The 24207-nt window shown below is 43.2% G+C and overlaps 5 protein-coding genes and 2 non-coding genes across 9 annotated transcripts; 4 read left to right on the forward strand and 3 right to left on the reverse strand.

The window, feature by feature from the left end:
* Positions 1–133: 133 nt before the first annotated feature.
* znf654 (zinc finger protein 654) lies at positions 134–9415 on the reverse strand. Of its 3 annotated transcripts, XM_084668349.1 has the most exons (10): positions 9253–9415; positions 8474–8619; positions 8254–8335; positions 7699–7834; positions 7304–7506; positions 7050–7189; positions 6733–6874; positions 6356–6637; positions 1661–6131; positions 134–1413 (listed from the first exon to the last, which is right to left on the reverse strand). In XM_084668349.1, the coding sequence occupies exons 1-10, from the start codon at positions 9376–9378 to the stop codon at positions 1403–1405; spliced, it is 5739 nt and encodes a 1912-aa protein (XP_084524475.1). In that variant the 5' UTR covers positions 9379–9415; the 3' UTR covers positions 134–1402. The 3 variants fall into 3 exon arrangements, with proteins under 3 accessions (XP_084524475.1, XP_084524473.1, XP_084524476.1); XM_084668347.1 differs by lacking the exon at positions 134–1413 and having other exon boundaries at positions 1420–6131; XM_084668350.1 differs by lacking the exons at positions 134–1413; positions 7699–7834; positions 8254–8335; positions 8474–8619; positions 9253–9415 and having other exon boundaries at positions 1420–6131; positions 7050–7185; positions 7304–7475.
* Positions 9416–10000: 585 nt separating this feature from the next.
* Positions 10001–11755, forward strand: cldng (claudin g). The gene is made up of 3 exons (XM_084667655.1): positions 10001–10216; positions 10363–10592; positions 11226–11755. Exons 2-3 carry the CDS (start codon positions 10401–10403, stop codon positions 11661–11663), a joined length of 630 nt encoding a protein of 209 aa, XP_084523781.1. The 5' UTR covers positions 10001–10216; positions 10363–10400; the 3' UTR covers positions 11664–11755.
* Positions 11756–12074: 319 nt separating this feature from the next.
* On the reverse strand, positions 12075–13241 carry htr1fb (5-hydroxytryptamine (serotonin) receptor 1Fb). Its single transcript, XM_084667654.1, has one exon. It carries the CDS (start codon positions 13239–13241, stop codon positions 12075–12077), a length of 1167 nt encoding a protein of 388 aa, XP_084523780.1.
* Positions 13242–18488: 5247 nt separating this feature from the next.
* On the reverse strand, positions 18489–20588 carry chmp2bb (charged multivesicular body protein 2Bb). Its single transcript, XM_084667627.1, has 6 exons — positions 20393–20588; positions 19973–20064; positions 19654–19848; positions 19350–19452; positions 19016–19122; positions 18489–18827 (listed from the first exon to the last, which is right to left on the reverse strand). The coding sequence occupies exons 1-6, from the start codon at positions 20421–20423 to the stop codon at positions 18714–18716; spliced, it is 642 nt and encodes a 213-aa protein (XP_084523753.1). The 5' UTR covers positions 20424–20588; the 3' UTR covers positions 18489–18713.
* A 262-nt stretch (positions 20589–20850) lies between these two features.
* Positions 20851–23888, forward strand: LOC146260830 (translationally-controlled tumor protein homolog). Its single transcript, XM_084667628.1, has 6 exons — positions 20851–21006; positions 21602–21675; positions 21848–22035; positions 22444–22549; positions 22862–22978; positions 23493–23888. The coding sequence occupies exons 1-6, from the start codon at positions 20979–20981 to the stop codon at positions 23493–23495; spliced, it is 516 nt and encodes a 171-aa protein (XP_084523754.1). The 5' UTR covers positions 20851–20978; the 3' UTR covers positions 23496–23888.
* Positions 22632–22704, forward strand: LOC146260831 (small nucleolar RNA SNORD58). The gene has a single exon (XR_014724915.1). It is a non-coding gene; the product is annotated as a small nucleolar RNA SNORD58 (small nucleolar RNA).
* On the forward strand, positions 23203–23334 carry LOC146260832 (small nucleolar RNA SNORA31). The gene has a single exon (XR_014724917.1). It is a non-coding gene; the product is annotated as a small nucleolar RNA SNORA31 (small nucleolar RNA).
* Positions 23889–24207: the final 319 nt, after the last annotated feature.

A 24207-nucleotide genomic window follows, 5' to 3' on the forward strand; every position in this document is an offset into this window, starting at 1 on the left:
GTGTGATGAACGCAACCGATTTACTAAAACTCAGCATCTCACTTCAAAATAATTTCATCTTTCAATTTCAACAATTTAGGTATTTCTTCATAAAAAAAACATTGTATTTGAAAGCAGACCACACAGCGACACATTCCGATTTCAAATGTTTTATTTGCTTACTTTCCCCCCCAATATACACCTGTTATATAAACCCGTTTCCAACACCCAAATATAATATGTATAATGATGTCATTCAAACTGTTCAAATATTTACATGAGCTAAATATAAAACAAAGTTATAATAAATTAATCCTTGCCCCTGTTCATTGACTAAATAGTTCACAGTTTATTGTGCACTTTGTGACACCAGATAAACTTGCTTTCCTCCAGCACTTTCCAGCAACCTCAAAATATTTTGTACATGTTTTTCTTTACATTAAGCCATTAGGCCGACAGAGCATATCACATTTAATTCCTGTGTGCTAAAAGCACTGATAACGCAATGGCAGCTAATTGTAGTTGGTTGGAGAAGTCATGTTCACAATGTTTATCGATAATAAAAGGAATGAAGAATATAAAGTTCACAGTAAACCATTTTAGGTTCACAAAACCTTGGAACATTATGATTTAAAAACAGAAGTAGACAGCTGATTTCTCAGAAATATCACAGCCATTTACCATTTGGGCCTTTAATTTAAATCTCATCATGTCATGGAGTACTGACATTACTGTCAAGAAAAGTGTCAACAGAAAATGTTTTCTGTAAAGTCAGCAAACACTGAACAACATGGCCTTCAACTGCCACCTTCTCAGTGTGTGATACCATAGTAAAAATCTATATGTATATCATGATTAAAGAAAATTACTGAAGTGCAAGTGGTTATAAACTGTGATGGAAATACAACAGAGTGCAAAACGCCAAAAAAAACATCGTATTGAGTCTATTCTGAAAAAAAAGATTAATACGATTTAATTTTTTCTTTTTTTTCTTTCTTTTTTTTGCTACAGTTGCCTTCCTGCAGTATCAAAACTGTCACTTGAAATCAGCTCAAAGGAAGTCACAACCCCTCTAGGAACTCTGGACCACATACAATGGAAGTAGCAGGCCAAACCCTGCAGGTTTACTCCAGGCACTTCTTCCGAACATATAATCCACATTAACTGTCCTCATGGCTGCCTAATAGTTATCAGACCTGGCTAATAGACATGCCCCAGGCATTTGTAAACTCTGGTTCTATGTTTTATCGTTGCACCAGGGCCCAGACTTGCCTGATCCTCCATGGTATTCTCCATAGGAATGTGTGTGTGTGGGGGGGGGGGGGGGGGGGGGTTAAGTTGAGGAGTCCACAAGGAACCCCCTAGCAGCAAGTCTATAGATGCAGATCTTCTTTCTAGATCTTAAGAGATCCATCCAACTTTATTACCCATTACCTGAAATACATAAATACCAATTAGGACATGACTATAGCAGGCAAAACAAGGATACCATGTCAAACATTCATATTTAACCAAAAATATTTCACAATATCTTCAATCACAGGTTAAGGAAATGCTTGAATCTACTTCAAGACATCCCAGTTGTAAAAATATACTGCATTCATCCAACATGTAGTTAAAGCAAAATCAAGGCCTTCCAGGTGCATACATCTTCAAACTACTTCCCCAGTTTTATACTCACTCTCTTCATCCGAGTCAAAACCGAAGAGAGATGTGCACTTCTTTAGCTCCAAGTGAGCCTGTAATTCCTCTGGTCTGTTGAAAGAGGAGAAACACTTGGCACAGCGTTGTCTTTGGGCCGGTGTGGCTACAGCGACAGCCTCCTGCGAAGCACTACACTTGGAGAAAGGCAACGACCAGGACATCTTCTTCCTGCGTTTGGTCATGGAGGTGTACTTTTCGTCTAAATAGGATGTCGGTGGGGGTCTGATGTATGGCTTCTTCCCTACATAGGGACCTGCAATCTTCCTTTTCATGGCTTCAGAATCGACCTCAGGCTGTGGCTTGTGTTGCTCTGCCTCTGTGCTTGATGTTTCACCTTTCGCTGAGTGTCCATTAACTACATGGTAACCCAGACTTGTCACTGTAGAATCTAAAGCTTTAACCATTGGTTCACTCCCTCTACTTGAGCTTGCAACATCCATTACAACCTTGTCAGGCTGCTCATCTGATACTGGAGTCTTCACCTTTTCAGACTTTGAGGCATCAGAAGGGCCCCCATCATTAGGTTGAACGAAAATATTCAAGAGGTCTTTTGTAGCAGGCTCCCTTGAGGTTTTTGAGTGTTTGACAAGTTTCTTGACAATTTCCTTTTTATTCAATGGATCATTCACCTTTGACTGTATCAAATGTGTGGTTGTGCTAGAAGAAGCAGATGGTGTAGCTTTGTCCAGAGTGGCACACGGTTCGTCAATCTGCAGCTTGATCATTTCAGTCACCTCAACTGTCTTACTGGGACAAACAGTTGAGACGTCTTCAGTATCATGTAACGGCCCATCTAAAATATCTGATTTCAGTATAGCACTCATATTTAATTTGTTTGCTTCTTCTGCACTGGCGGGAGTGGGGTCAGTAGTGGTTGAGGTTTCCAGATTTGTCGACTGTGGATTTACAATTTCCTTTGTCTTAAATTCATCACAGTCTTCACGAGAGATCACAGTAGCAATCTGACTACTTCGATTCTTCATCCGTTTCTTTTTCTTAGCAGACGTTCTCTTTAACCCATTACTAGTTGTAGACAGATTGGTGGCAGTGGTTAAGATAGTATTTCTATCCTTCACTGAAAGAGCCTGCATTTCCTGCAATCTGTTTGTTTCTACACCTGTGGTAGATGAGGTGTGTGAAGAAACCGAAGAATCCTTTTTATCTGCCTGAACATTCATTTTTTTTATAGCCTTTGTTTTCTTGAAGTTGTTTCTAATCTTATGCCTCTGAGTCGATTTAGCTGTGTTTTTGTGAGAACCTTTCTGTTTAGAGTTAGCTTTTGCCCTTTTCAACTTATTATTGACCTTTGAAGTGGGCAACACATCTGTGAGGGAATCCTTTGGTTTACAACCAGATCGTTTCTTAACATCTTTAGTGTTCTGCCCTGTCTGCTTTATTTTCAACCGCTTGGTCTTTTCCACTGTCGAGGTGGGAGAGGTATTTCCGTAATGCTCTCGTTCATGTAGGTTGAGCGCCCAGAGGCAAGCAAACAGTTTGGTACATCCTGAAAAACAGCAGCCTGCCCGAAGGGGGCAATGCCTTCTTGTATGGCGCCTCATTTCTCTTCCGGTTTTAAACCTGGCCCCACAGCCTTGGTGCAGACAGGGGTGTCTGGGGCTCCCTCTGTGCCTCTCAATGTGGTCTTGATAATGCTGAAAGCTCCAGCACACCCTTAAGCAGGTACTGCAGCACCTGTTTCCCAGGCTGAAGGCTAACTCCAGAGGTTTGGTGTACCCATAGTGAGCCTCCAGAGCATGGTTGAGGAGAGATTGGCGAGAGTTTTTAGGCTGGTTTGATGGCCAAAGACAACCCTCCACAGGGCAACATACGTTTTTCTGAGCACCTGCTGTGTCGACTATAGCGGCTGGCTCCCTTTCTTTATCAATGCTCTTCGAGGTAGAAAGACGCCTCGTCTTTGCCTCTACTCCACTGTCCACTAAGGAAGATGAGCTGGCTGTCTCCTTGTCAACAGTCTGTTTAAGAGTAGAATCTCGCCGTAGTTCTCTGGTTACCCTCACTGAAGTTGATAGCTCTTCTGCCACGTCCCTTGAATCAGAATAATGCTTATTTCGTCCACTACTAGTTTGCCGCTCTCTTTCCTTTGGTGGCGAAACAACTCTAATCTTCTCAACTTTTCCCCTCAAATGTCCATTTACCCTCTGAGCTTGCTTACGAGGCTTTCTATTTCGATCTACAAATTTTGTGTCTGTCTGCTTATGGCTTGACCTTAACCTCCTACTGTCAGAACAGGTTGGCTCTGCAACATTCCTAGTAGACCTCTTATGATTGCCTCTCCTTGGGCTAGACTGTGTAGGGCGTTCAGGATCAACTGTCTTATGGGAAACGTTCTCCTGGAGGTCTCCTTCCAATGGCACTTTTCCCTTCAATTTCTCTATGTGCTCAGACAAATGCATCATGGCCAGAATGTTATTTTTAAACAACATGCCACAGAACATGCACTGGTCCTGGCTGTAGTGGTACATGGAGTGGGCCACCACCACACGCTTCCCTTTGATCACTTTGTTGCATAGATTGCAGTGGTGCATGAGGTGGGAGTCTTCAGGGTCCTGTGTGGGGCCATTAGAAGGGTTTCCCAGGGTTTCCACCTCCTGGGTGTCCTGTGGTCCACTTCCTGTGGTTGGTTCTGGCTCTTGCTGTGGCTTGTTCTCAGTGACCAGAGAACTATTCTGTTCCACAATTTGGTCTTTGGAGTTGCTGGACATTGCACAGTGAGGCACAAAGGTTGTGTGATCAGGGATTGTGCCTGTATCCACATCCCCTGTTGTGGGTTGTTTGCGAGCATCACTGTGTGTATCCATTGACTCTACCGGATCAATTTTAGCTTCCTCTGTGAGACGGACTGATGCCTGATCATGTGTGTCTTCAGCAGTCACTGACTTGTTAAAAGCCTGCTCCTCTGAGTCTGTTGACTCTTTTAGAGTAGTGGTGTTCCCAAAAGAAAGTGTCTGGTTAGAAACAACTGTATCCACATCTATGGCTTGTTCCTCGGCAACTGTTACATTAGTTGGTATTGTCTCTTGAACAACTTCATCAGTACTTTCCCTAACCATTGGTTCATTAAGAACAGCTAGCGTGTCAGTATGCTTGGTCACATTTGGAACACTGGTAATGTCCCTAGTTAACATCTCCACCAGACCTTCAGTGTGTTTATACTCCTTATCAACGATTACATTTTGAGGGGGAGAGAAGCTTGTAGTGTCATTTGATTGATCATTTCTTTTTGTGGAAGTTTCATCAGTCCAGGGAACACATACCGGAACAACAGTACCCTCGTGCAGTTTGGAGGGAACCTCAACCTCAGCTGAGATTTGGGTTTGTGAGGCCACAACTAAGGGTTTGTCCTTCGGAACCACAGATGCCAGTGGTTTTCTGTGATCTGAAGCGCAAGTGACAGTTGTTGCCAAGTCTGAGGCCTGGTTATCCTTTACTGGTGTACCACATTTCACCTTGGAACGTTGTGCATAGCTGTGCATCTTCTGTATAAAGGTACATGCATCCCTGGCTCTTATGATCACCTCATTGCTGGGTAGAGCCTTTGTCTGCATGGGACTGACGGAAAGCTTTTCACAAGGTGGTTCTGGAGACTTCTGCACATTATCCACATCTTCAATAAAAGAGGCTGAAAGGTCATTATCAGGCTGGGAGACCTCCAGAGATTGGTCTAGAAATGAGGTCAAACTGTTTTTCATGGTAAACTCCTTCTCGTGTTCTTTTTCTGCTAAACATGAAGGCATCTCTGCAGTCTTTTGTTTGGTATTGTTCCTGACCAGCCCAGGTATGGACTTCCTGGTTACTCCTGTGGTGCGGAGCTGCTTCTGCTGCTGAGGCTTCCTCCCTGGTTTCTTGCCCTTCCGTGGGGCACTGTTCTCAGCCTGAGTGGACTCCCCTTCCAGGAGCCAGCGAGGTTTTCTGATCTTACGTTTGGGGGGTTTCTTTTCTGAGAGGCGGGTCATGTGTTGATGCTGTCTGTCAACAAATGGCCGTGCAAGGTTCTCTGGAGAGGAGTCCAGTTGTCTGAATGATCGTCTCAGGGAGGAAACGCAGCTTACGTCCCTCACAGGCGGCAAACCTGGCTTCTTTCCCCTCCTTTTCACAGCGTGGTTTACCGACAACTCTGTGTCTTCTTTCTTTTCATGACGCGTTTTTACCCGTTTGTTCACATGATTCTTGTCTCCTTTGTGAAGCCGTTTCTTGGACGTTGTCTGGTGATTTGTCCGTGGCTTGGTAGGCAGCTGGTTGGAGTTGGAGGAAGTGACCCCGCAGCAGACAGACTCTTTGGTGCAGTAGCTGGGTAACCACTTCTCTTCCTCCATTATTTCCACCAGGGCAGCATTCCCCACTTTCTCACTCATCAGCTTCAGGCAGTTGGTCCGCAGGGTCATGAGGTTCCAGAACTCCGGGTCAAAGTACAGACCCCTTTTCAAAACCTGAGGACAGAAGTAAAGAAACAAAAAGTATTGTCAGCAACCAAACATCGGGAAAAAGAAATTAGCTAAAAAGGCAAGTCTACTTGTGCAACATTTCTACAAAGCACAAATAACCATGTGTCACAATAATAACAGCATTGAAAACTAAAGTAATACTTAAGAAGGAACTACTATAGCAGGCGCCATATCTCCACTGGATTTCCATTTTATATATGTATAATGACCTGCAGGATCTCAAAGCGGACATGGTTTCCCACTGGGCCGGATTCTGCGTGGTACTCCTGGTCTGGGTGTTGGTAGAGCAGGAAGACAGTCTTGTAGGCATCCAGGCTGCGCTCCAGAAAGAAGACCAGTAGGGCGCATGCCCGGCACACCTCCAAGTCAGAGGGTAGAAGGTAGGCGATGGTCTTGTAAATCAGAGACTTTGTGGAGGGGTCAAAGGAGAGTTCAGACTGGAGGGCATGGGTGCACAGCTCCACACAGAACTGCAGGGCCTCCTTGCCCATCTGGGCAAGAAACACAAAAACACAAAATATTGCAACAGTCGTCTCAAAATTAAACATCCAGTGAGTCAATGCAACAAGTTAGCCTCTGCTCTCACCTCAGCGACGATCACACCCATGAAAGGGAAAATTGATTTGACATTGGTGGATGACAGCATCAGCTGACGACTTTGGTCCAGGAGTGCTTGTTGGGATGAGTTAACACGCAGCTGGAGCTTACTCCATATGAACACAAGTTGCCTGTGGGGAGGGGATTGGGTTAATTATAAATCAACTGTTTTGAAAGGAGACAGGGTGGTAAATCTATTATTACTTAGGATGTCCATCAGTATACTAAAAAGTTATATTCATTGTTCAAGTATGATGAACTCTGGGGTAACCTAGTACTGTGTGTGAGCATGTATACTTGACGTACCACATGTAGTACATGTCTCCTCTCCGTAGCTGTTGGGAGAGGAAGGCTCTGCACAGGGACAGCACCAGTTCATTATCATCATGCTCAGTTTCCATATAACAGATGATATCCACAGCATCCTTCGCATCAGCTTCAGCTATCTGAGGGAAAACCAGAGTGGTCAGTGTACTCTCAAAAGCCCCACAAGATCCTAATGGGATGCTTACAGCTAATAAGGCAACATTTTCTAAAAACAGCTTAGACAGTCCACTTACCACTTTGCGTAGGTGGTCGTGGTGAGAGGCCTTCCATAGGAAGGTGAGGTAGACCTGGAGGAAAAACAGGTGTCGCCCCAGACTGGAGTGTTGAGCACAAGTCTTAGCCAGGGACGTGGCCTCACAGACTTTCTGATTGGCCATCAGGTACCGTACCCTCAATTCCAGGAATACTGGCATCTCAGAGCCAAGGTATCTGTTCACTGTGGTGAGAAAAGGAGGGGCAATGCTGAGTTTAGAATCAGACCTAAAAAATACATGAATTTAGACCGAGGTCGAAACCCTTGTTGTCCATAGAATTAACTCACAAATTTCCCATGAATCTTGTCAATGGACGCTGCTAAACCCATACAATTAAGTAACAGAGAAAGTACATGCAACGGAACGTTACCCACCTTCATCCCGAGGTAGTTCTTTTTCAGTCAGGATGGCGTGAAGGGTGGGGCTTGCCCAGGATCCACCCTCTCTGATGACCCGCATCACCTGCAGTAGGTGGACATTCTGGTGCCTTACAAACGATGAACTGCATTCCTGAAAGCAAAGTGGAGAGAAGCCCCTCAGTTCCATTGCTAGCATCAAGTGGTGCCATGTTATTATCATCATGTTTGTCAAGTTGTAACATGTGTACATCCATGTCTATGAGGCTTTTTTTCTGATTTCAGAGCTACTGGAGTCAGGTGGCTGAACGGTGAGGGAATCGGGCTAGTAATCTGAAGGTTGCCAGATCGATTCCCGGCCGTGCCAAATGACATTGTGTCCTTGGGCAAGGCACTTCACCCTACTTGCCTCGGGGGGGAATGTCCCTGTACTTACTGTAAGTTGCTCTGGATAAGAGCGTCTGCTAAAAATACAGTGTATGCGTAAGAGGGGCTCTAAAACTCTTTATCCCCCTCCTCTTCTCATATTAAGTACAGTGTTTATCAGTGGTCAGCAAATAAGCAAGAACTTACCTGAAGAGAGTCCAGTATGTCTTTCAATGGATTCCTCAGGAAGTCACTCTGACCAAAAAACAGCAACAGCTCAAAGGCACTCCTGCAAAAGAACGTGACTGGCAGTTGAAAAACTATGCATTAACGGAACTGCAGTGCAATGCAACACAACCTACTTTACATTCACAAACACCCAACTATACAAATGCAGACCTAAAGCCTTTCAGCATAGAATACTTACAGTGCCAGGCTACTCAGGGTGCATTGCACATGCTCACAATCTGAGGGGAAGCAGGCGGAGGCTTGGACAAGCGAGCAGAGCGCACTCTGGAGGAACCTGAGCTGAGGTAGCGGCTCCTGCCACCGACCAGTAAACTCCTCCACCAGCTGAAGCAAAGAGGACGAAAGAGGCAGGTGTTGGAAATAGATGAGGAATGGGGGGAGATCAGGAGGGTCAATGAAAACAGGGGAAGGAACTGAGTGGTATGGAAGGCACACAACAGTTTATATCTGAGACTGGGTAACTTTTGAGTAAGGAGAGTTACATTTGGTTACCAGTGGTTGACTTAGTGTGGTTAGTTCTACAAAAGCTGACTGGTCCATGAGATTTGAAATGTATTTGACGAAATTATCTGGCTAGTAATATAGCTTACAGTTTGCTGGCTCACGAACCAAGCTAGTAAGTAACTCAACATGCTAGCCAGTTAGCAGCTTGTCTAGTTAGATCTGCAAATGGCTAAAACTACATTTCGCTGACAATACGTTGAGGACTGCCTGCCAGTAGCTGTACTTGCATCTACAGAAAATCAACAGACATCGCTATAGCATAACTGGTTATACAGTTGCAATTATTTGTTGAGCAAAAGACAACTGGTTGTTAGCTGCCAAGCTAAATCCAGCCAGGCAATTCTGGGGGAGGGGAATTTGGTTGGCAAGCTCCGACAACTAACGTTAGCTAGCCAACGAAGTGGGCTTTATTTCAGTTCCTATATTCTGTCCCAAATACCTCTCAAGTCTTACCTCGCAAAACCTTGCACAATATATGTCGCTTTCGGGTCCGAGTTCCTCTCGTAAAAAACTGTCAAACAAACTCCTCAATTGTTTTTTAAATCCCTCTAACTCAAATTCACTGTCTTCTTCCGCCATACTGCTTGTCCAGCCTAGCGCGTACAACAGCAACTACAACTCGACGGCAGGCGACAATGAAAAAAGCGTGTTGCGTTTAAAAATGTGATTGGATGATGTGTACGTCGATATTTATCATAGGCAAAAGAGTTGACTTGTGATTGGACATTGCCACTGCAAAAGCTTCGTACCCTCCCTAAATTGATGGGAGCTTCTGTTTACAGTGCTAGACATTGCATTATCTAAACGTTCTCATCCTTTCATGACCACATTGTCACAATCAAGCGACCAATTAATAGAATGGCCAGGCAGTCTTTTATTAAAGCTGAATACACATCCATATTATGGAATTAAATTTGATTATTAGTCGTCCATTTACTATAGACTTTGTTCATTTTAAATCTATTAATAACAATGTGGGTTAAATAATGCATATCGCCAATATACATTATATATTTGACTAAAATTGTGAACAATGTAGGTGTAGTTACAATAGTTAAGCTCCAGTGCCAACGTGTGTATTGCTTTTGAACGATTGGTCATTCTAATTAATCGAGCTCAGCGCTGATTACCAAATTGATAACACCTGTTGTAGATTGTTCATTAGCTGCTTTCCTAAAATTCCAACCATTATAACATCAGTCAACATGAACATATTGTATACGTTGTTGTCAGGAAAACACACGTTTGAAAACGTAGGGGTTACTCAGTTGCTGGCTACGGGATCATATAAACTGCGATCACGGTGGAATACAAATTCCGCTGCTGTTTTAGTACACACGTAGCGTACAGATCAAGTTCTGATCAGAGACGAGACCACTGGCTGCGGAGGTACATGTAAATCAGCCAATTTGAAAAGGTAACAAAGCCATTTAAATTCTCTTATGAAACAAGAGATGCAAAATGACGATGCTGCACTTGACATGTGAATGTTAAATACTGTTAAATAAGTATGCGTCAGCTTCTAGGCCACTTGAAAATCGTAGTCTGCATTTCCAAATCCAGGTTTGATTCTCCATCACCCACACTTCTGGACTTTGAGCATGTCTTCTGGGATCCAGGTTTTGGGCTTGGCCCTGGGGGTCCTGGGTTGGCTGGGATCAATTGTGGCCTGTGCCTTGCCACAATGGAAAGTCACAGCCTTTATTGGCAACAACATTGTTACAGCACAGATCTACTGGGAAGGCCTGTGGATGACCTGTGTGGTTCAGAGCACGGGACAGATGCAGTGCAAGGTGGGTTTGTCATCATTTGAAAGACTTGATCATGTTTTGGTGTCCTTTGGTGTTGCATCTTACAGATCAGGTGTTAGAACAGCATTGTTGCAGCATTGTTGCCTTCCTGCGTGGGTTTCCTCCAGGTAACTCTGGTTTCCCCCACCATTATAAAGACATGCATCGTATGAATGTTGGTAATAAATGTTGGTGGTGGTTGGAGGGGCCATAGGCGCTGATTGGCAGCCACGCTTCTGTCAGTCTGCCCCAGGGTGGCTGTGGTTACAGTTGTAACTTACCACCACCGGTTTGACTGTCCTTGAGTACAGAGTATAAATGGGTGAATGAGAGGCTAAATGTAAAGCGCTTTGGGTGCCGCCAAGGTATAAATAAATGCGCTCTATAAATGCAGTCCATTCCATATATCGCTGTCTCCAGTGACTACTGTAATGCTGCTGAACTAGATTAATAAAACATTTTTTTACCAGTCTTAAAATGCAATGTCTAATGAAATGCAGGATATGTGCAGTATCACTTTATTGATCATCTGCATGACAATTTTGCAATTCCCATCAAACTACAGTAATTTAAATATCCATCACAAAATGCTTCCATAAATGTATGTACATGACTAACATTCGTTTTGATTTTAAGGTGTATGATTCCATGCTGGCCTTGTCGGTGGACCTTAAGGCATCAAGGGCCATTCTGGTTATTTCTCTATTGGTCGCTGTAGTTGCTGGTCTGGCAGGCATTGCTGGGGGGAAGTGCACCAACTGCCTGGAGGATGGTTTGAGCAAGGCCAGAGTTGCTATCACAGCAGGGGTTCTATTCCTCACTGCAGGTGTTCTGGGGTTGATTCCACCTAGCTGGACCGCCCATCAAGTAATTACTGATTTCTATAACCCTTTTGTACACGAAGCCATGAAGAGGGAGTTGGGAGCAGGAGTTTTCATTGGCTGGGCTTCAGCTGTGTTTATGGTGATTGGAGGAGGGCTCCTTTGTAGCTCCTGTCAACAAAACAAAGCTGAAGAAACCACCAGATACAAAATTGCTCCTGATCACAGAAAGGAAGGAACGTCATATCTTTGAGCTGTTAAGCTGCAGCCCTGGTTTTAAAAAGACAGTTTTACTATTTACATTTTTGCCACTTATTTGTATAAACAATAAACGTATTTACATGATACAGGCTCTTGGAATGGTTTTGTATGTATATTTTGAGTTGAATGCAGATTTTGAACTGAGGTCTACCAGTAGCAGTTGCTCGTTTAGCCTCTTAAGAGGCATTGTTGATTTGTATTGCATTTTGAAAAGGTCAAGTGCAAAATCAAGAATGTATCTTCTTTAAATGAGGGTTTATTGTACCCACATGAATAATTAAAATGAAAGAGGAATAGCTCACTGTTATAGTACTTCCATTACAACAACATTGAATGAACCTGAAATATTTGTTTCAATGCAAGACTCATAAGATTATATCAAGGTGAATTGTTCTCAAAGGTCTCAATAGTGAACACATCTCAGTAGTTTCTGGAAAGCCCTTTTGAAGTCCTGGTTAAAAATGGTGTATATAAGCGGGTTGATGAAAGAGTTTAGATAGCCCAGCCAGGTGAGGAAGTCTGCCAGCGCAGCAGAGGTGCTACAAGACTGACAAGTGTTAACTACCACCTCTTTCAGAAAGAAAGGCAGCCAGCACACAACAAAGGCCCCCAGGATGAGGCCAAGGGTGGTGGCTGCTCTGTGCTCTCTCCCCCCAGGCTGAGCCCTCCGTTGCCAGGCCTTTAGTGGATGGAAGGCGTTGGTGGTGATACGGGCATGGTCCCCCTCTACAGATGGCTCGGAGAAGGACTTCTCTGTGGGACTGAGGGTGTCAGGACTAAGGGGAAGCTCTCGGTCTGAGTTTTCCGCAGGAAGGATGTGACTGGTGACGGTGTGCTGGCAGAGGGTGCGGCCAGCTGCGCGGCGGTGGCTTAGTGTTGTGGCGGCACGGTAAATCTTGTAGTAGAGGATCAAGATGAGAACCAGTGGGACGTAGAACGCCCCGAAGGTAGAGTAGAGAGTAAAGACCACGTGATCATGCTCAATGAGGCATGAGTCATCCACCATCATCCCTCCATCCTCTACCTCTTGTCCATTTCCCACCTGCTCAATCAACTCTGGCCATTCAGTGCCCTGCTTTCTCCACAGCAGAGGGGGCAGTGACACGAACACAGAGATGACCCATACTGCAGCAATAGTAACCAGAGCCCTGTGACAGGTGCGTTTGCGGGCGTACTCCACTGCATCGGTGATGGCCCGGTAGCGGTCAAGAGCAATGGCTGCTAGGTGGAGGATTGAGCAGGTGCAGCAGGTGACGTCTACGCCCAGCCACAGGTGACACACAGCTGGACCAAGGACCCAGGTCTCCTCCACAAAGTAGACGATACTAACAGGCATGACCAAAACAGCCACCAGTAGGTCAGTCACAGCCAGGGAGCAGATGAGGTAGTTGGCTGGCTGGTGGAGTTTTCGGGTCACAGCAATGGCTGTAATGACCAAAGAGTTGATGCAGGTAGTGGCCACAGCTAGTAGTGAGAGGGCCAGGCTGAGCAGGATCCTCGAGAGGTTGCTTCTGGAAGCCTGGGGCTCAGCATGAGGTAGGGATAGGCTGGAGAAGTTGGAAAGGTCCATGTTGAGTCTGAGGAAGAGGGGCTTCCAAATGTGAGATCTAACAAAGGAACATTAAACAGAAAGTCAGTATAACATTTTCTTTTTTTAGTGAAATGTGCCATTGTTGCATGTAGGATAGTGGAACATTTAGTGACGGTCCACATAATATTGTTCCATAAGAACCCTCTCTACTATATCTTGAATTGTCTGCTCTCAACATAGATATCAGTATGGATATCGGGATGTCAGTATGTATATCAGAACCAGCTGAACAGACTAGCTGTCCCTGGATAATGAGGCAGGTGGCAGGTGTGATGGCAGCAGAGTACACTTGCATCCGTCACAGGTGTTTGCTGTGAAAGAAAATTCTAGCTGGATTGTGTAGACATGTGCCATCGAAGCCAAGGTGTGTCTGGTGAGCAGCAGCTTCCCCTGACTCCCCATCACTGCCTGTGCAAATCTCTGTTTATGCAAAGGGTAGGAATTCAACATGCCAGATAAAAATAACACTGGCAGCTACCTGGAGCCAGAATCTAATTGCAGGGGATTCTCTGTGGATATCGGCCCGCTGGTTTTTAAATATACACAGAAATCCAATTCAGGAAACTTTCTGTAGTTAATGTGGATACCCATCAATGGAATTCTCTGGTTTGTCAGTATTCTCTTCACTTAATTGCCTGGCAGGAGAGTTTATGGTGTCATCTAGTGTGACATTTGCTAGTTTTCATGGTGTATTTGACGCCGTCCATCACAGAAGCAGGTGGCCTTGTGGCAACCATAGGGCAAGGCATGCCGGCGTATCAACCAGCCTGGTACAACCAGATGGCTTGCTACCGTCACTGCTCTCACAGGTTTCACTGATGGATGTCAATCATGCACATCAAGACAAGGAGAGAAATGTCTAAACTTCATGTAGATTTTTGGTACAGAAAACCTCCCAAAGACCTCAAACCACAATTACAAGTACATATTTTCACACATTTAGTATGAAGGTGAAACATTTCGCACCAATATTTCACTTTATTTGCACCAATTTCTGACCAGTCAAAACTCAGTAATGGTAAACTCTCACTGTAGCTGTATGTTTTACAGTTTTTTGCAATCTCTTTAGGCTTGACATCCTAAGGGCATTCTGCCTTTCATCACAATGTGATCAAATGTCTTGTTAAATCTGTCCATAACCTATACACATTTACAATTTATGAGGGTGACTACAATTCAGCAGGTTTCAGTCACTCAGTGAACCCAGAACGTATGTATGTAGCCTCAAAAGGGGAATGATGTACTGCAGATTCCCCTCTGACACGATGACACAGATGTGTTATTTAAAGTAACTTTATTGATGGGACGAATCCCGACAAGAGACACAACCTTATGTATCTAAAGGTGCATGTGTGTGTCTAACCCCATTATGAGTGAACCGACAGTCCATCAGTCCTCTCTTTAGAGGCCACAGAGGGTGAATGGCATAAAAGAACAACTTGAGAGCTCCATCTTCTCCCCTCAGAGAAAACCTAGTGAGTCACTACCCATGGACCTCCGAGAGTTGGTCCAATACAATTTTGAGCTTTCAGACACACAACATAAAGATGTTTCCAAACATCTTGTGAACATGGATACAGTATAATGGTCTAGATTTGAGACTAATGTGTTAATGGAACATAACATAACAACTTAACTAGATGCAGGCCACACATGCTAAGTGGTAACATCATCTGTGGCTGCAACACCCCATGGGTGAAGAGAACACACTGTGTCCGTCTGACTCATACATTTTCCCTAAGTGTTAAACAAGTATGAATTGCAGCTGGGTTTGATAAACAGTGGCGGTCTGATCTCACCAATAAGGTTATAGGAGAAGGGTGTCAGAGGGTAATATGCATCAAAGACTTCAATTGTTTTAACAGTTATCTATGAAGTGAAGTACTGAGGCTCTTCTTATGCATTCCCAAATTCAAATCTAATCAATTTTAGGGCGGATGTGGTCTTGGGCTATATGGGTGACGCGGCACACCTCCCCATAAATGTAAAGGTTGGCTCAAAATATGCTTATCATAGTGGCTTATAGGGTAGAATAGCTTCCGTATCGAGAGTGACATTCACCCTAGTAGATATGGAAAATGAGGAAAGTCCCTTTTATGTATCACTTGCATTAATTTTCTTTTTCTCAATCTTTCTCTCTCACCCCTTCTGTCATCTTATGTAGTGTGAAGCAGATTCCATCATGGTACCATAACAGACCTTTAATCACCATTAGGTCCTCATCAAAAACCCACTGATGAGCTAAAGATCCTGTGGCAGTCTGTTGCGAGCTGCGCTATAGCATGATATGAGCTCACAGGGGATTCCTGTTAAGGGATGTTAGCTGCTCCCACATGTGAAATTATGGATGCTCTCTGCAAAGACAGTTTAAGCATGATGCATACTTTACAATGGAAGTAATTGCTGTAGCTTGCAAAACATACTTTTAAAGAGGGGGTAGTAAGAACAAAGGAGGAAGAGAGATGTCATCTGTAATGCCCTCTTGCCACTCAATACATGTAAGACATTTCTCTATTACTCAGACCTCAAAAGCCAGAGCCTGTGGTGAGTGAAATAGCAGTTGATACTTATTGTTACCAAATAAGGAATTAGAATAGTTACTCTTTCAAATGTGCAGTTAATTTAAGAAATGTATCACTCTACCGGGAAAACCGATTCATCCTAAAATTTGCTAAAGATCAAGCTAAAACTGCTTGAAGTGCATTTGATCTGCTTATGGTCTGTCATTAAAACATATGAGTATGGACAAACTGTCTCACAAGGACTTCAACAGGACGTGCAGTATCGTCAATGTAACACAAATTATGCTAGTAAAGAATAAAGTCCCCGACGATTTTATAATTCTGTCTTTAGCACATCTATTAGTTGTGTGATAGCATAAACCACTTGTGGTTGTAACATATTTTCCCACACCCTGCCATTCTATTTAATGGCAAGAGAAATAGGCTACTGTCTTAATTGTTATTAGAAGTGCCAACACCTTCAACATCCCAATTACCCTCATTAGAACTGAACAATTTTTTTATATGCAGAATGCAGCAGAAAGTTAATGTCTGGTCATCCTATGTTATTATTATATTATTCTTTCACAATAAATAGATTAGGGAACTTACCAAAGAATCGTCTTCTTTCTTTGTCGCTGAAGATGGCATTGGTCTGCTCGGCAGAGATACTTGATCAAGCGCTGTGTACGACGACAAACTGGCTCAAGATGCGCGGTCCAGCTCCCTCCACCTCTCCCGAGGACACTCAACATTCCGATGGGATGCGCACAGGCGCACTTAAAGATTTGTATTTATTTGATATTAAGGCTGCTTATATATTTGGGAAGATTTTACTTCAAAACATACACATATTTGCAGCGCTTTTTGCAACAAGGATTTCAAACACCTTCCTCCCAAATGTCGTTCCTTACCTGCGCCTGAAAAGATAACTTGTTTTCATTCCAAACTAACGTAAACCCGCGAGAACAGTCTGTATTCAATCTCGATTCAATCACCTTGCGTGTACACGTGCTATCATGAGCATTATCATGAGCATAGATAAGGCAATCAAGCCTGAATGCAATCGAACCATCTCACTTCTCCGATATGGCTCCTACTGCAAACCTCTATCTCTCAAGCCCCTCTCATGCAGGTGTAGCTGCAGGCAATCAGTCATACATTGATACATGCAGATCAGTCATACAATCACAGCCTGGGGTCTGAGGAGAGACGTCCGAGCCCAGCAGTTGAAAATGAAAAGTCAAGTCGACATGAAAAGCTGGATATCTTATCATCCTGCAAGGTCACTTAATTTAATGTTAGTGAGTATAAGCCACACAAAGAAACAAATAAAATCTTTATTTTTGGTAGATTATAAAAGTCATGACATAGAATCCCATTGCCTAATGCTATGTTTGCCTTATATGCAATATTTACAAAACCAAATGAATATAAAAGGAAAACTTTGAAGGGAAAAAAATGTAGATTTGTCATTCGATTCAATAAAACAAAAGTGAAAATAAGTGCTTAAAAAAACACATTTTCCTATGATACACATATTTCTGTTAACCTATTGTTACATGAAACATACTTAATATATCAGATAAACAGTGCTTATGATTCTCAATAGGTTGTTAGCAATCTTAAGTCTTCCTTCAATTACATGCTGTCTCTCTAACTTCTTGGACCTCGTAACTTCTCCAGTGAGTTTTTAGTTTGAGGACATGTATTCCAGGAATTTTGGAATGACTTGAGATTCTGGCTGCAACAATATACAGATGACAAACTGAAGTACTTGATATTATTTTCTCCAAAAAAAACAAGGATATGGTAGTTGGCTATAAAGTGTCTGCATATTTCAATCTGCATTTTAACTATATACACATTAGGCAAAACAAGCATGTTTCTCATTTTCTCATGTACTGTGTGAACCCCTGCACAGTACTTGCAACTACTTGCTATATTTTATGAGGGTGTTGCGCACTCCTCTTAGGTGTTGACAGTGCAGAATACAGACTAAGTTGACTGGGCATAATTGTCCTTGGAGGCAATCTTTTACCAGTTCCCAAATCAACCCCTAACCCTGTATCCCTAGATACTAGTGTGTTAGAACATATAATGAAGTGTGTTAGAATGAATGCTAAATATTTAGGCCTGTAACTTGCTTTTTGGTCAAGTGAAGTTTATCATGCCTAAGTATTGATTGTGTTGGAGTATTGACCGTAAAATCAGAACAGAGCAGCAACTCTATGAAGTTCAACAATCAGTGTGTTGCACACACACACATGCAAAATTCTTCCTTTAAAATCGCAACACCAACGTGGCAGAAAATGACGCATCTCTACACAAGTAGTATACACCAACACCAGTAGGCCTATACCATCTAATTGCATTCCTACTTTGGACTAACCCCCCACCCCCCTTTCCAAAATTCCACCTGAACCACTCCATGGCATCCAGCCCATATATTATTCCTCAAGTGACCAATGTGAAGGACAGGAGTCTGACTTGTGGAGGTAGCATTGTGATAAATACCAAAATGAGAGGAAAAAATATCCCAGCCCTACCTAAATGAAAAGGTTCATGCTGGACCTGTTTTCTTAACAGTGATTACGTTGGTACTGGATTTAAAAGCCTTTTTAGTGAAGCATTTTCACTGAACCTGATATTAGCTTGACTTTAAACAAAAAAACCTAATGAATAAGCCGGTTCTCTCTTCCATAGCATGAAGATTAAAACAAAATGAAATGGTATGTGCCTTTATTGGCACTACTGTTATCCCAGAGAAAGCAAGTCAGAGTTAGACACTCAACAAGGGAACATTGTGTGTGCGCTTGAAGTGTTGGTGGTTACATGCTGAACGTGAGACTTGCTGTTTGTGTAGTGCATGTATCCAGGCACTGAGTGTGTGTATGTATAGCATGAAGGTGTGTGTCTGTGACTGTATGTGTGTAACTAAGCGTGTTTTTTAGTCCACTCCAAGAGCTTTGAGCTGCCTTTCAATATCTTCATCAGAGATGCCGTCTGATTTTGAGGTAGAAGCACTGGGGAGATTTCTGCTGGCCGAGGGTGCGCTCACCATCTAGGAAAGTTAACAAACCATTAGGTTCACCAAGCATGTACAACTAGAACAGGACTAGAATATTTCCTGCTTAACCACAGTGACTGTCAGTGGAGATGTTTTACAGCAGAGTGACAACTGTTTATGTTGAGGACAGTGTGGTGAACACTACAACCCATGCAGTAGGATCACGTTTTCATGGTTCTCACCTTTCCTGAAATTTCAATGCCAATCTCATCCAGGACCTGACTGACTATTCCCTCAGACTCCTCCTCATCCCCAGACTCGTCAAATAGATCGTCCAAAGTGTCGTTCACTAGAATGCAAAACATGCACAACGTACTATTGAACAGTGTTGAAAAGTGTATTTTGTAAGAAAGCTTCATTGCTTCTAGCAGAACTTTAAACCCAGCCTGAAGTCTTGGAACAAAGCAATGTAATTTGTGTATGGTAATGTAAGGTCTGTGTATTTGCACTATAGTGTTATGTGACTCTGGATAAAAGCATCCGCTAATTAAAAACATGTCAAATGTAATGTCTTACTCATTTCCTCTGTCATCTCCATCTTCATGTTTTCCTTCTGGAAGTTCTGCATCGTCTGTAGCGTCTTCTGAGGGTCCATCTTCTTATTCACTGCCTGCATAGTCTGAAAAGGAGGGAAAGCCTATTAAAGCACACACACACCCTCTGATCTACAGACAACAAGTGCTCACCACCTCTCATACACACCATGCGACCTCCACAGTCTTTTAAACAGATGGAAAATCCATAATAATGGTTGGTGATATTTAAAGTTGACTTTAACCAAGTCAATAATCAATTCAGGCATGCATACACACAGTCTTACTTTGGTGGTGGTAGCCATGGCTCCTGCCATTTTCATCTGGGACTGCATCAACTTGGTCTGAGTGGACATAGAAGTGACCTTTGAACTGACAGCGAACGTCCTGTTCTTCTGCTTCCTCAGCTGGATCAGCTGCTTGGCCAGGATGGTGCATGCCTCCTTGTTTCCTGTTCGAGCCATCTTCTTGATTTCCATCTCCTGTGCCGGCATAACAAGAGGAACCAAATACTTTAGCATTCTTACTCAACATTTATTGGACAACCCACAGATGTACTCAATTTTAGAATTTGGAATGACTAATAACTGATTTGCATTGACTCACCAGTTGTTTTTCTTGTTTCTCCAGGGCAGATCTGTCTCTGGTGATCTGTCTTTGAGTCCCTTTCAGCTCTTTGGTCTGTTCTTTGATGACATCTATGATATAGATTCCATGATGTCAAGCCACATTATCTGCCATTTTCAGTATCACACAAACACAGAACTATATACTAGACAGACTACTTTCCATAGTTAACTAGCTCAAGTATAGGTGGATTTAATATGTTGACACCCCTCCTCCCATTCAAGTTGTAATAGTTAACTATTAATAGTAGAACTAGCTTTTAAATTAACTTCAGTTAGCTGGCTAACACAGACGAAAGCTTGAACAATTGCAGAGGGCTACTAGTCGCCTACTAGCTATAGCCTTTAGATAGCTAACATTAGCTACCATTTAAATTTCCATAGACCTGGGCTCACTTACCATCAACAGTTTTTTTCTTAAAGAAGGCCATTATTCCTGCCTTGCGACAATTTATTTTTATGTAGATGTACGACGTGTCAATACGCTTCACAGTAAAAGCTGATAGCTAGTGCCACAAAAATATGTCGAGGAACCGAGTTGTTATTTATTTCCTGGTTTCCTACCAACCAGGAAGAGCTAGAGAAGCTCCTTGTGTTACGGAGTCTGATTCGTCATTTGCGACGTAAAGCTCGAGCAGCTTGAATGAAAAGAGTGCAAGCCAATCAGAATTGAGTATTAATTAATCTCATTTCCATGTTGAACTTTTTGAGAATAACTGGAATAGTTTTGTTAGTTTGGTCATTACAGATGTATTAAAGAGTCGGGGAATTGGTGTGCTTGTTTAGATAAAGTGATTTCTAACAAGTTAGGAAAAAATGTTGACACTTTCCGCTAGGCGGCGACTGTGTGTACTAAGGATGACGTCAACTTCCCCGTGGTCTTTAAGTTGGCAAAATCTCTGTGATCGGTCTTTTTCACTGAGTCCTTCGACTAGTAGGGAGCTTGAAACATCTTCCCTTAAACGTCACGCCACTTTTCCAGCAAAATGATCATCTACAAGTGTATCATCACCGGTAATTATATTTGTACATATTGGTGTGCCTTTTGTAGCCATTCCATCGATACATGGTGTTTAAAAATAAGCATTGTATTTCAGAGGCCTACCGGTACCGGAAGTGCCTTTGTGGGGCGAGAAGAGTTCTTTTTGTTAATGAAAGTCCAAGAAAAATGTATTTTGGGGTATTTTTTTTACAAGTTACATTCAGTTGATGGTTTTAATGGTTAGGGGAACATTTTGAAATATTTGAACATTTGTTAGCTACCGCTAACCGGCATATTGCCGTGGTCGTCAGAACTAGCGGCAAAAAAACTGCAGGCTTATCATGACGAAGCATAGGATAGGCATGGCCTAGACCGGGTCGGATCGAGTAACAAACCATGAAGTATGCTACGGCCGGAGTTTGTTGCTACACGCGATATAGCCTACCAGCTAACCAGCCAACGACCACTTCTCATATATGGCTGTGCTGAAATTACGAGACTATGCCTTAAGGCTGGTTGACTAGTTAGCAAGGCAGCTGCAGTTTGACTTGTTCCGAGTCCTAATACTTCAATGCTTTCAATGGATATGTATGACTCACCATTATAATTTTTTTTAATCTTCAACAGGAGACGAGATGTTTTCAGACTCGCTCAAAGTCAAAGAAACATCCGATGGTATGATGTATGAAGTCACAGGAAAAGTGAGTAGACAATTTGCGTGCTTTCAGATCTTTTCCATCAAGTATTTTCCAGCCCAAGACTAGTCAAGTAAAGGGCAGACTCGTGACAGTTATTTTAATCTTATTTTAAAATGTTCAGTTGGGTTATTACCTCATTTTAATGCGATGTGCCTCGTTTCCTGTGACTTATCAGCTAACCAGCAGAACAGACAACATTGACGATTCCCTGATCGGGGGCAATGCGTCAGCAGAGGGGGGCGACGAAGGCTGCGCTGGCAGCACAGTCAGTGGTGTTGACATCGTCCTCAACAGCAACCTCCAGGAAACCACCCCTTACGACAAGAAAGCATACAGCGGCTACATTAAGAAGTACCTCAAGGAGTAAGTGTGTTTCACATCCACTATTTGGTAGGATTTTTCAAGCTTTATAACATGCGGTCATTGGTGACTGTCCACTGCATCCTTGACAGCCTGAACCTCCCACTTCAGTGGAGAGCCTTGGGTTTTAATGATAGTGATGCAACATTGACGTCCCTGCGCTTTCTGCTTGCCTTAAAAACGTGGCTTCTCGGATTGAATATGGGACGACAGAACAAACCGGTTTATGATTCAACAGGGCAGGGCTGTTCTATGATCAGGGCATGGCATACTAAGATTTAGCATGAAGGCTAATGGTGGCATAAGTTGCGGATTTACAAAAGTAATCAAATAGACAATGACCAGGAACCTGCTCCTTTTTTCTTCTAATGTGCAACAGCTTAATAAGTGTTTGTCTCGTATCATCCACAGCGTCAAGGCCAAGCTGGAGGAGACCAACCCAGACAGAGTTAAAGATTTCATGGCTAAGGCCCCAGCGCGTGTCAAGATGATCCTGGAGAACATCGACAAATACCAGGTGTGAATCACCTTCATTGACTATTTCATATCCAGGTGTTGTGCACCGATGGTGTAACTATTTTAACTACTTTAAATGGAACGTACAGTGATGACAATCTTAGGACACCTTTGGAGGTATTGACCCATGAAAATAACATGTTAAATCTGAGTACGTTGTTGCCTACCTTTTTTTATTATAAACCCCCATTATGAAAAGGACCATGCTGCAGGTCTCCTTTTGAAGGGGGGGGGCTTTAAAATAATACTTGTAAAGAATTGTCAGGGATGTCCTTGTGCCTAATTATCCTTTTATTTGGCATTTTCCTCTTAGTTCTTCATGGGTGAGGGCCAAAACCCTGACGGTATGATCGGCCTGCTGGACTACCGTGAGGATGGTGTCACACCCTACATGCTCTTCTTCAAGGATGGACTGGAAGCCGAGAAAGTTGTAAGTTTGCTCATTCGGTTTCCCCTGTGGTGCTGCGTAGCTGCTAACGCCAGCCTGTAGTTCAGGCGTTAGTGTTGTCATTCTATACTGATGAGGGACCGGCTGAATATTTGATGGGCACATGTGTATTGCTTTGTTTATTTATATTTGTCCTCTAAGATGGATGGTTACAGAAGTTGCTACACACATTTTGAATAGTTTTAAGACACTAGTTGTATATTGGCCGGCATCCACTGATAGACCTGAAGCTGCAATCACCATAGCTTCTGTGTTTGCACTCGGATGCCAAATCAACCTTCCTTATACTTTCTCTTGACTGCCTTGTGGCAGTCTGGATAGATGAAAGGAGAACACCATCTGGCTTATCAAGGACCAGAGTCTTGTTGATGAACTTGTATATTTGGTAGCATTCCTGTAAGATTGTAAAAAGGCATAGGTATTCTGTGTTTAGCAGGTTAGTCCGTACTTAATCCTAATGTGTGACATTCTCCCTTCTGACCTTGTCCACCCACAGTAAATCATCAAAACTCCCCTTTGGAAGTGCCTTGATCGGATGTGACCTGTTTGTTACCGCCAACCGAATCATGGACTTTGGACTCCGCATTCCCAGGCTGCCTGGAAAAAGCTGTTGATTTTATTTTGGTACCCCACCACGCTCCTCAATTCCCTGCCGGTCTCCTCGGCCTGGTCCTTGGAGGCTGGCGTGACGTTGTGTCCAGTTGGTAAACTGATGGCTGCAGCATCAGTGTAAACTGGGCCCCCTCCCACCCTTCCCTGCTGGATGGACTCTTAACCACGCAAGCTTGTGGGGGGGTGTATGTCAGATGTACAGTCTCATATACCCCTCATCACAAAAGGACTCATTGACACTAGTTGTGGATTAAATAAACGGGCCTAAGGCTGAAACACCCTCTGGTTGTGCTTGCTTTTACTATCAATTATTGTGGGTGACACCAATACCATAGTTTAACACCAATACATATACATTTAATGTTTTGTTCTATACTCATACCCATGTCCTGTCCCTTCCTCTAAAGCAGTGGTTCTCAATCCTGGTCCTCGGGACCCCCTGCCATGCATGTTTTGGACGTTTCCCTCCTAAACACACCTGATCCAAATTAATGGATCGTTATCAGGAGCATTTATTTGAATCAGGTGTGTTGGAGCAGGGAAATATAAAAAACATACAGGGCAGGGGGTCTGGGGACCAGGATTGAGAACCATTGCTC

The sequence above is a fragment of the Hypomesus nipponensis genome, chromosome 12 (assembly GCF_054491055.1).
Source record: "Hypomesus nipponensis isolate SF chromosome 12, ASM5449105v1, whole genome shotgun sequence".
NCBI classification, from domain to species: Eukaryota; Metazoa; Chordata; class Actinopteri; order Osmeriformes; family Osmeridae; genus Hypomesus; species Hypomesus nipponensis.

What these genes read in the sequence shown, in the direction of transcription:
- htr1fb (XM_084667654.1), bottom strand. Translation starts at nt 13,241, where the DNA reads ATGGACCTTTCCAACTTCTCCAGCCTATCCCTACCTCATGCTGAGCCC.
- cldng (XM_084667655.1), top strand. Translation starts at nt 10,401, where the DNA reads ATGTCTTCTGGGATCCAGGTTTTGGGCTTGGCCCTGGGGGTCCTGGGT. An exon ending in CGGGACAGATGCAGTGCAAG is followed by an intron (nt 10,593 to 11,225) that starts GTGGGTTTGTCA and finishes TTTGATTTTAAG; the next exon opens with GTGTATGATTCCATGCTGGC.
- chmp2bb (XM_084667627.1), bottom strand. Translation starts at nt 20,423, where the DNA reads ATGGCCTTCTTTAAGAAAAAAACTGTTGATG. An exon ending in TAAGAAAAAAACTGTTGATG is followed by an intron (nt 20,065 to 20,392) that starts GTAAGTGAGCCC and finishes TCTATATCATAG; the next exon opens with ATGTCATCAAAGAACAGACC. An exon ending in AGAAACAAGAAAAACAACTG is followed by an intron (nt 19,849 to 19,972) that starts GTGAGTCAATGC and finishes ATGCCGGCACAG; the next exon opens with GAGATGGAAATCAAGAAGAT.
- znf654 (XM_084668347.1), bottom strand. Translation starts at nt 9,378, where the DNA reads ATGGCGGAAGAAGACAGTGAATTTGAGTTAGAGGGATTTAAAAAACAA. An exon ending in ACCCTGAGTAGCCTGGCACT is followed by an intron (nt 8,336 to 8,473) that starts GTAAGTATTCTA and finishes GTTCTTTTGCAG; the next exon opens with GAGTGCCTTTGAGCTGTTGC. An exon ending in ACGACCACCTACGCAAAGTG is followed by an intron (nt 7,190 to 7,303) that starts GTAAGTGGACTG and finishes GTTTTCCCTCAG; the next exon opens with ATAGCTGAAGCTGATGCGAA.
- LOC146260830 (XM_084667628.1), top strand. Translation starts at nt 20,979, where the DNA reads ATGATCATCTACAAGTGTATCATCACCG. An exon ending in TGTATGAAGTCACAGGAAAA is followed by an intron (nt 21,676 to 21,847) that starts GTGAGTAGACAA and finishes GTGACTTATCAG; the next exon opens with CTAACCAGCAGAACAGACAA. An exon ending in AGAACATCGACAAATACCAG is followed by an intron (nt 22,550 to 22,861) that starts GTGTGAATCACC and finishes TTTTCCTCTTAG; the next exon opens with TTCTTCATGGGTGAGGGCCA.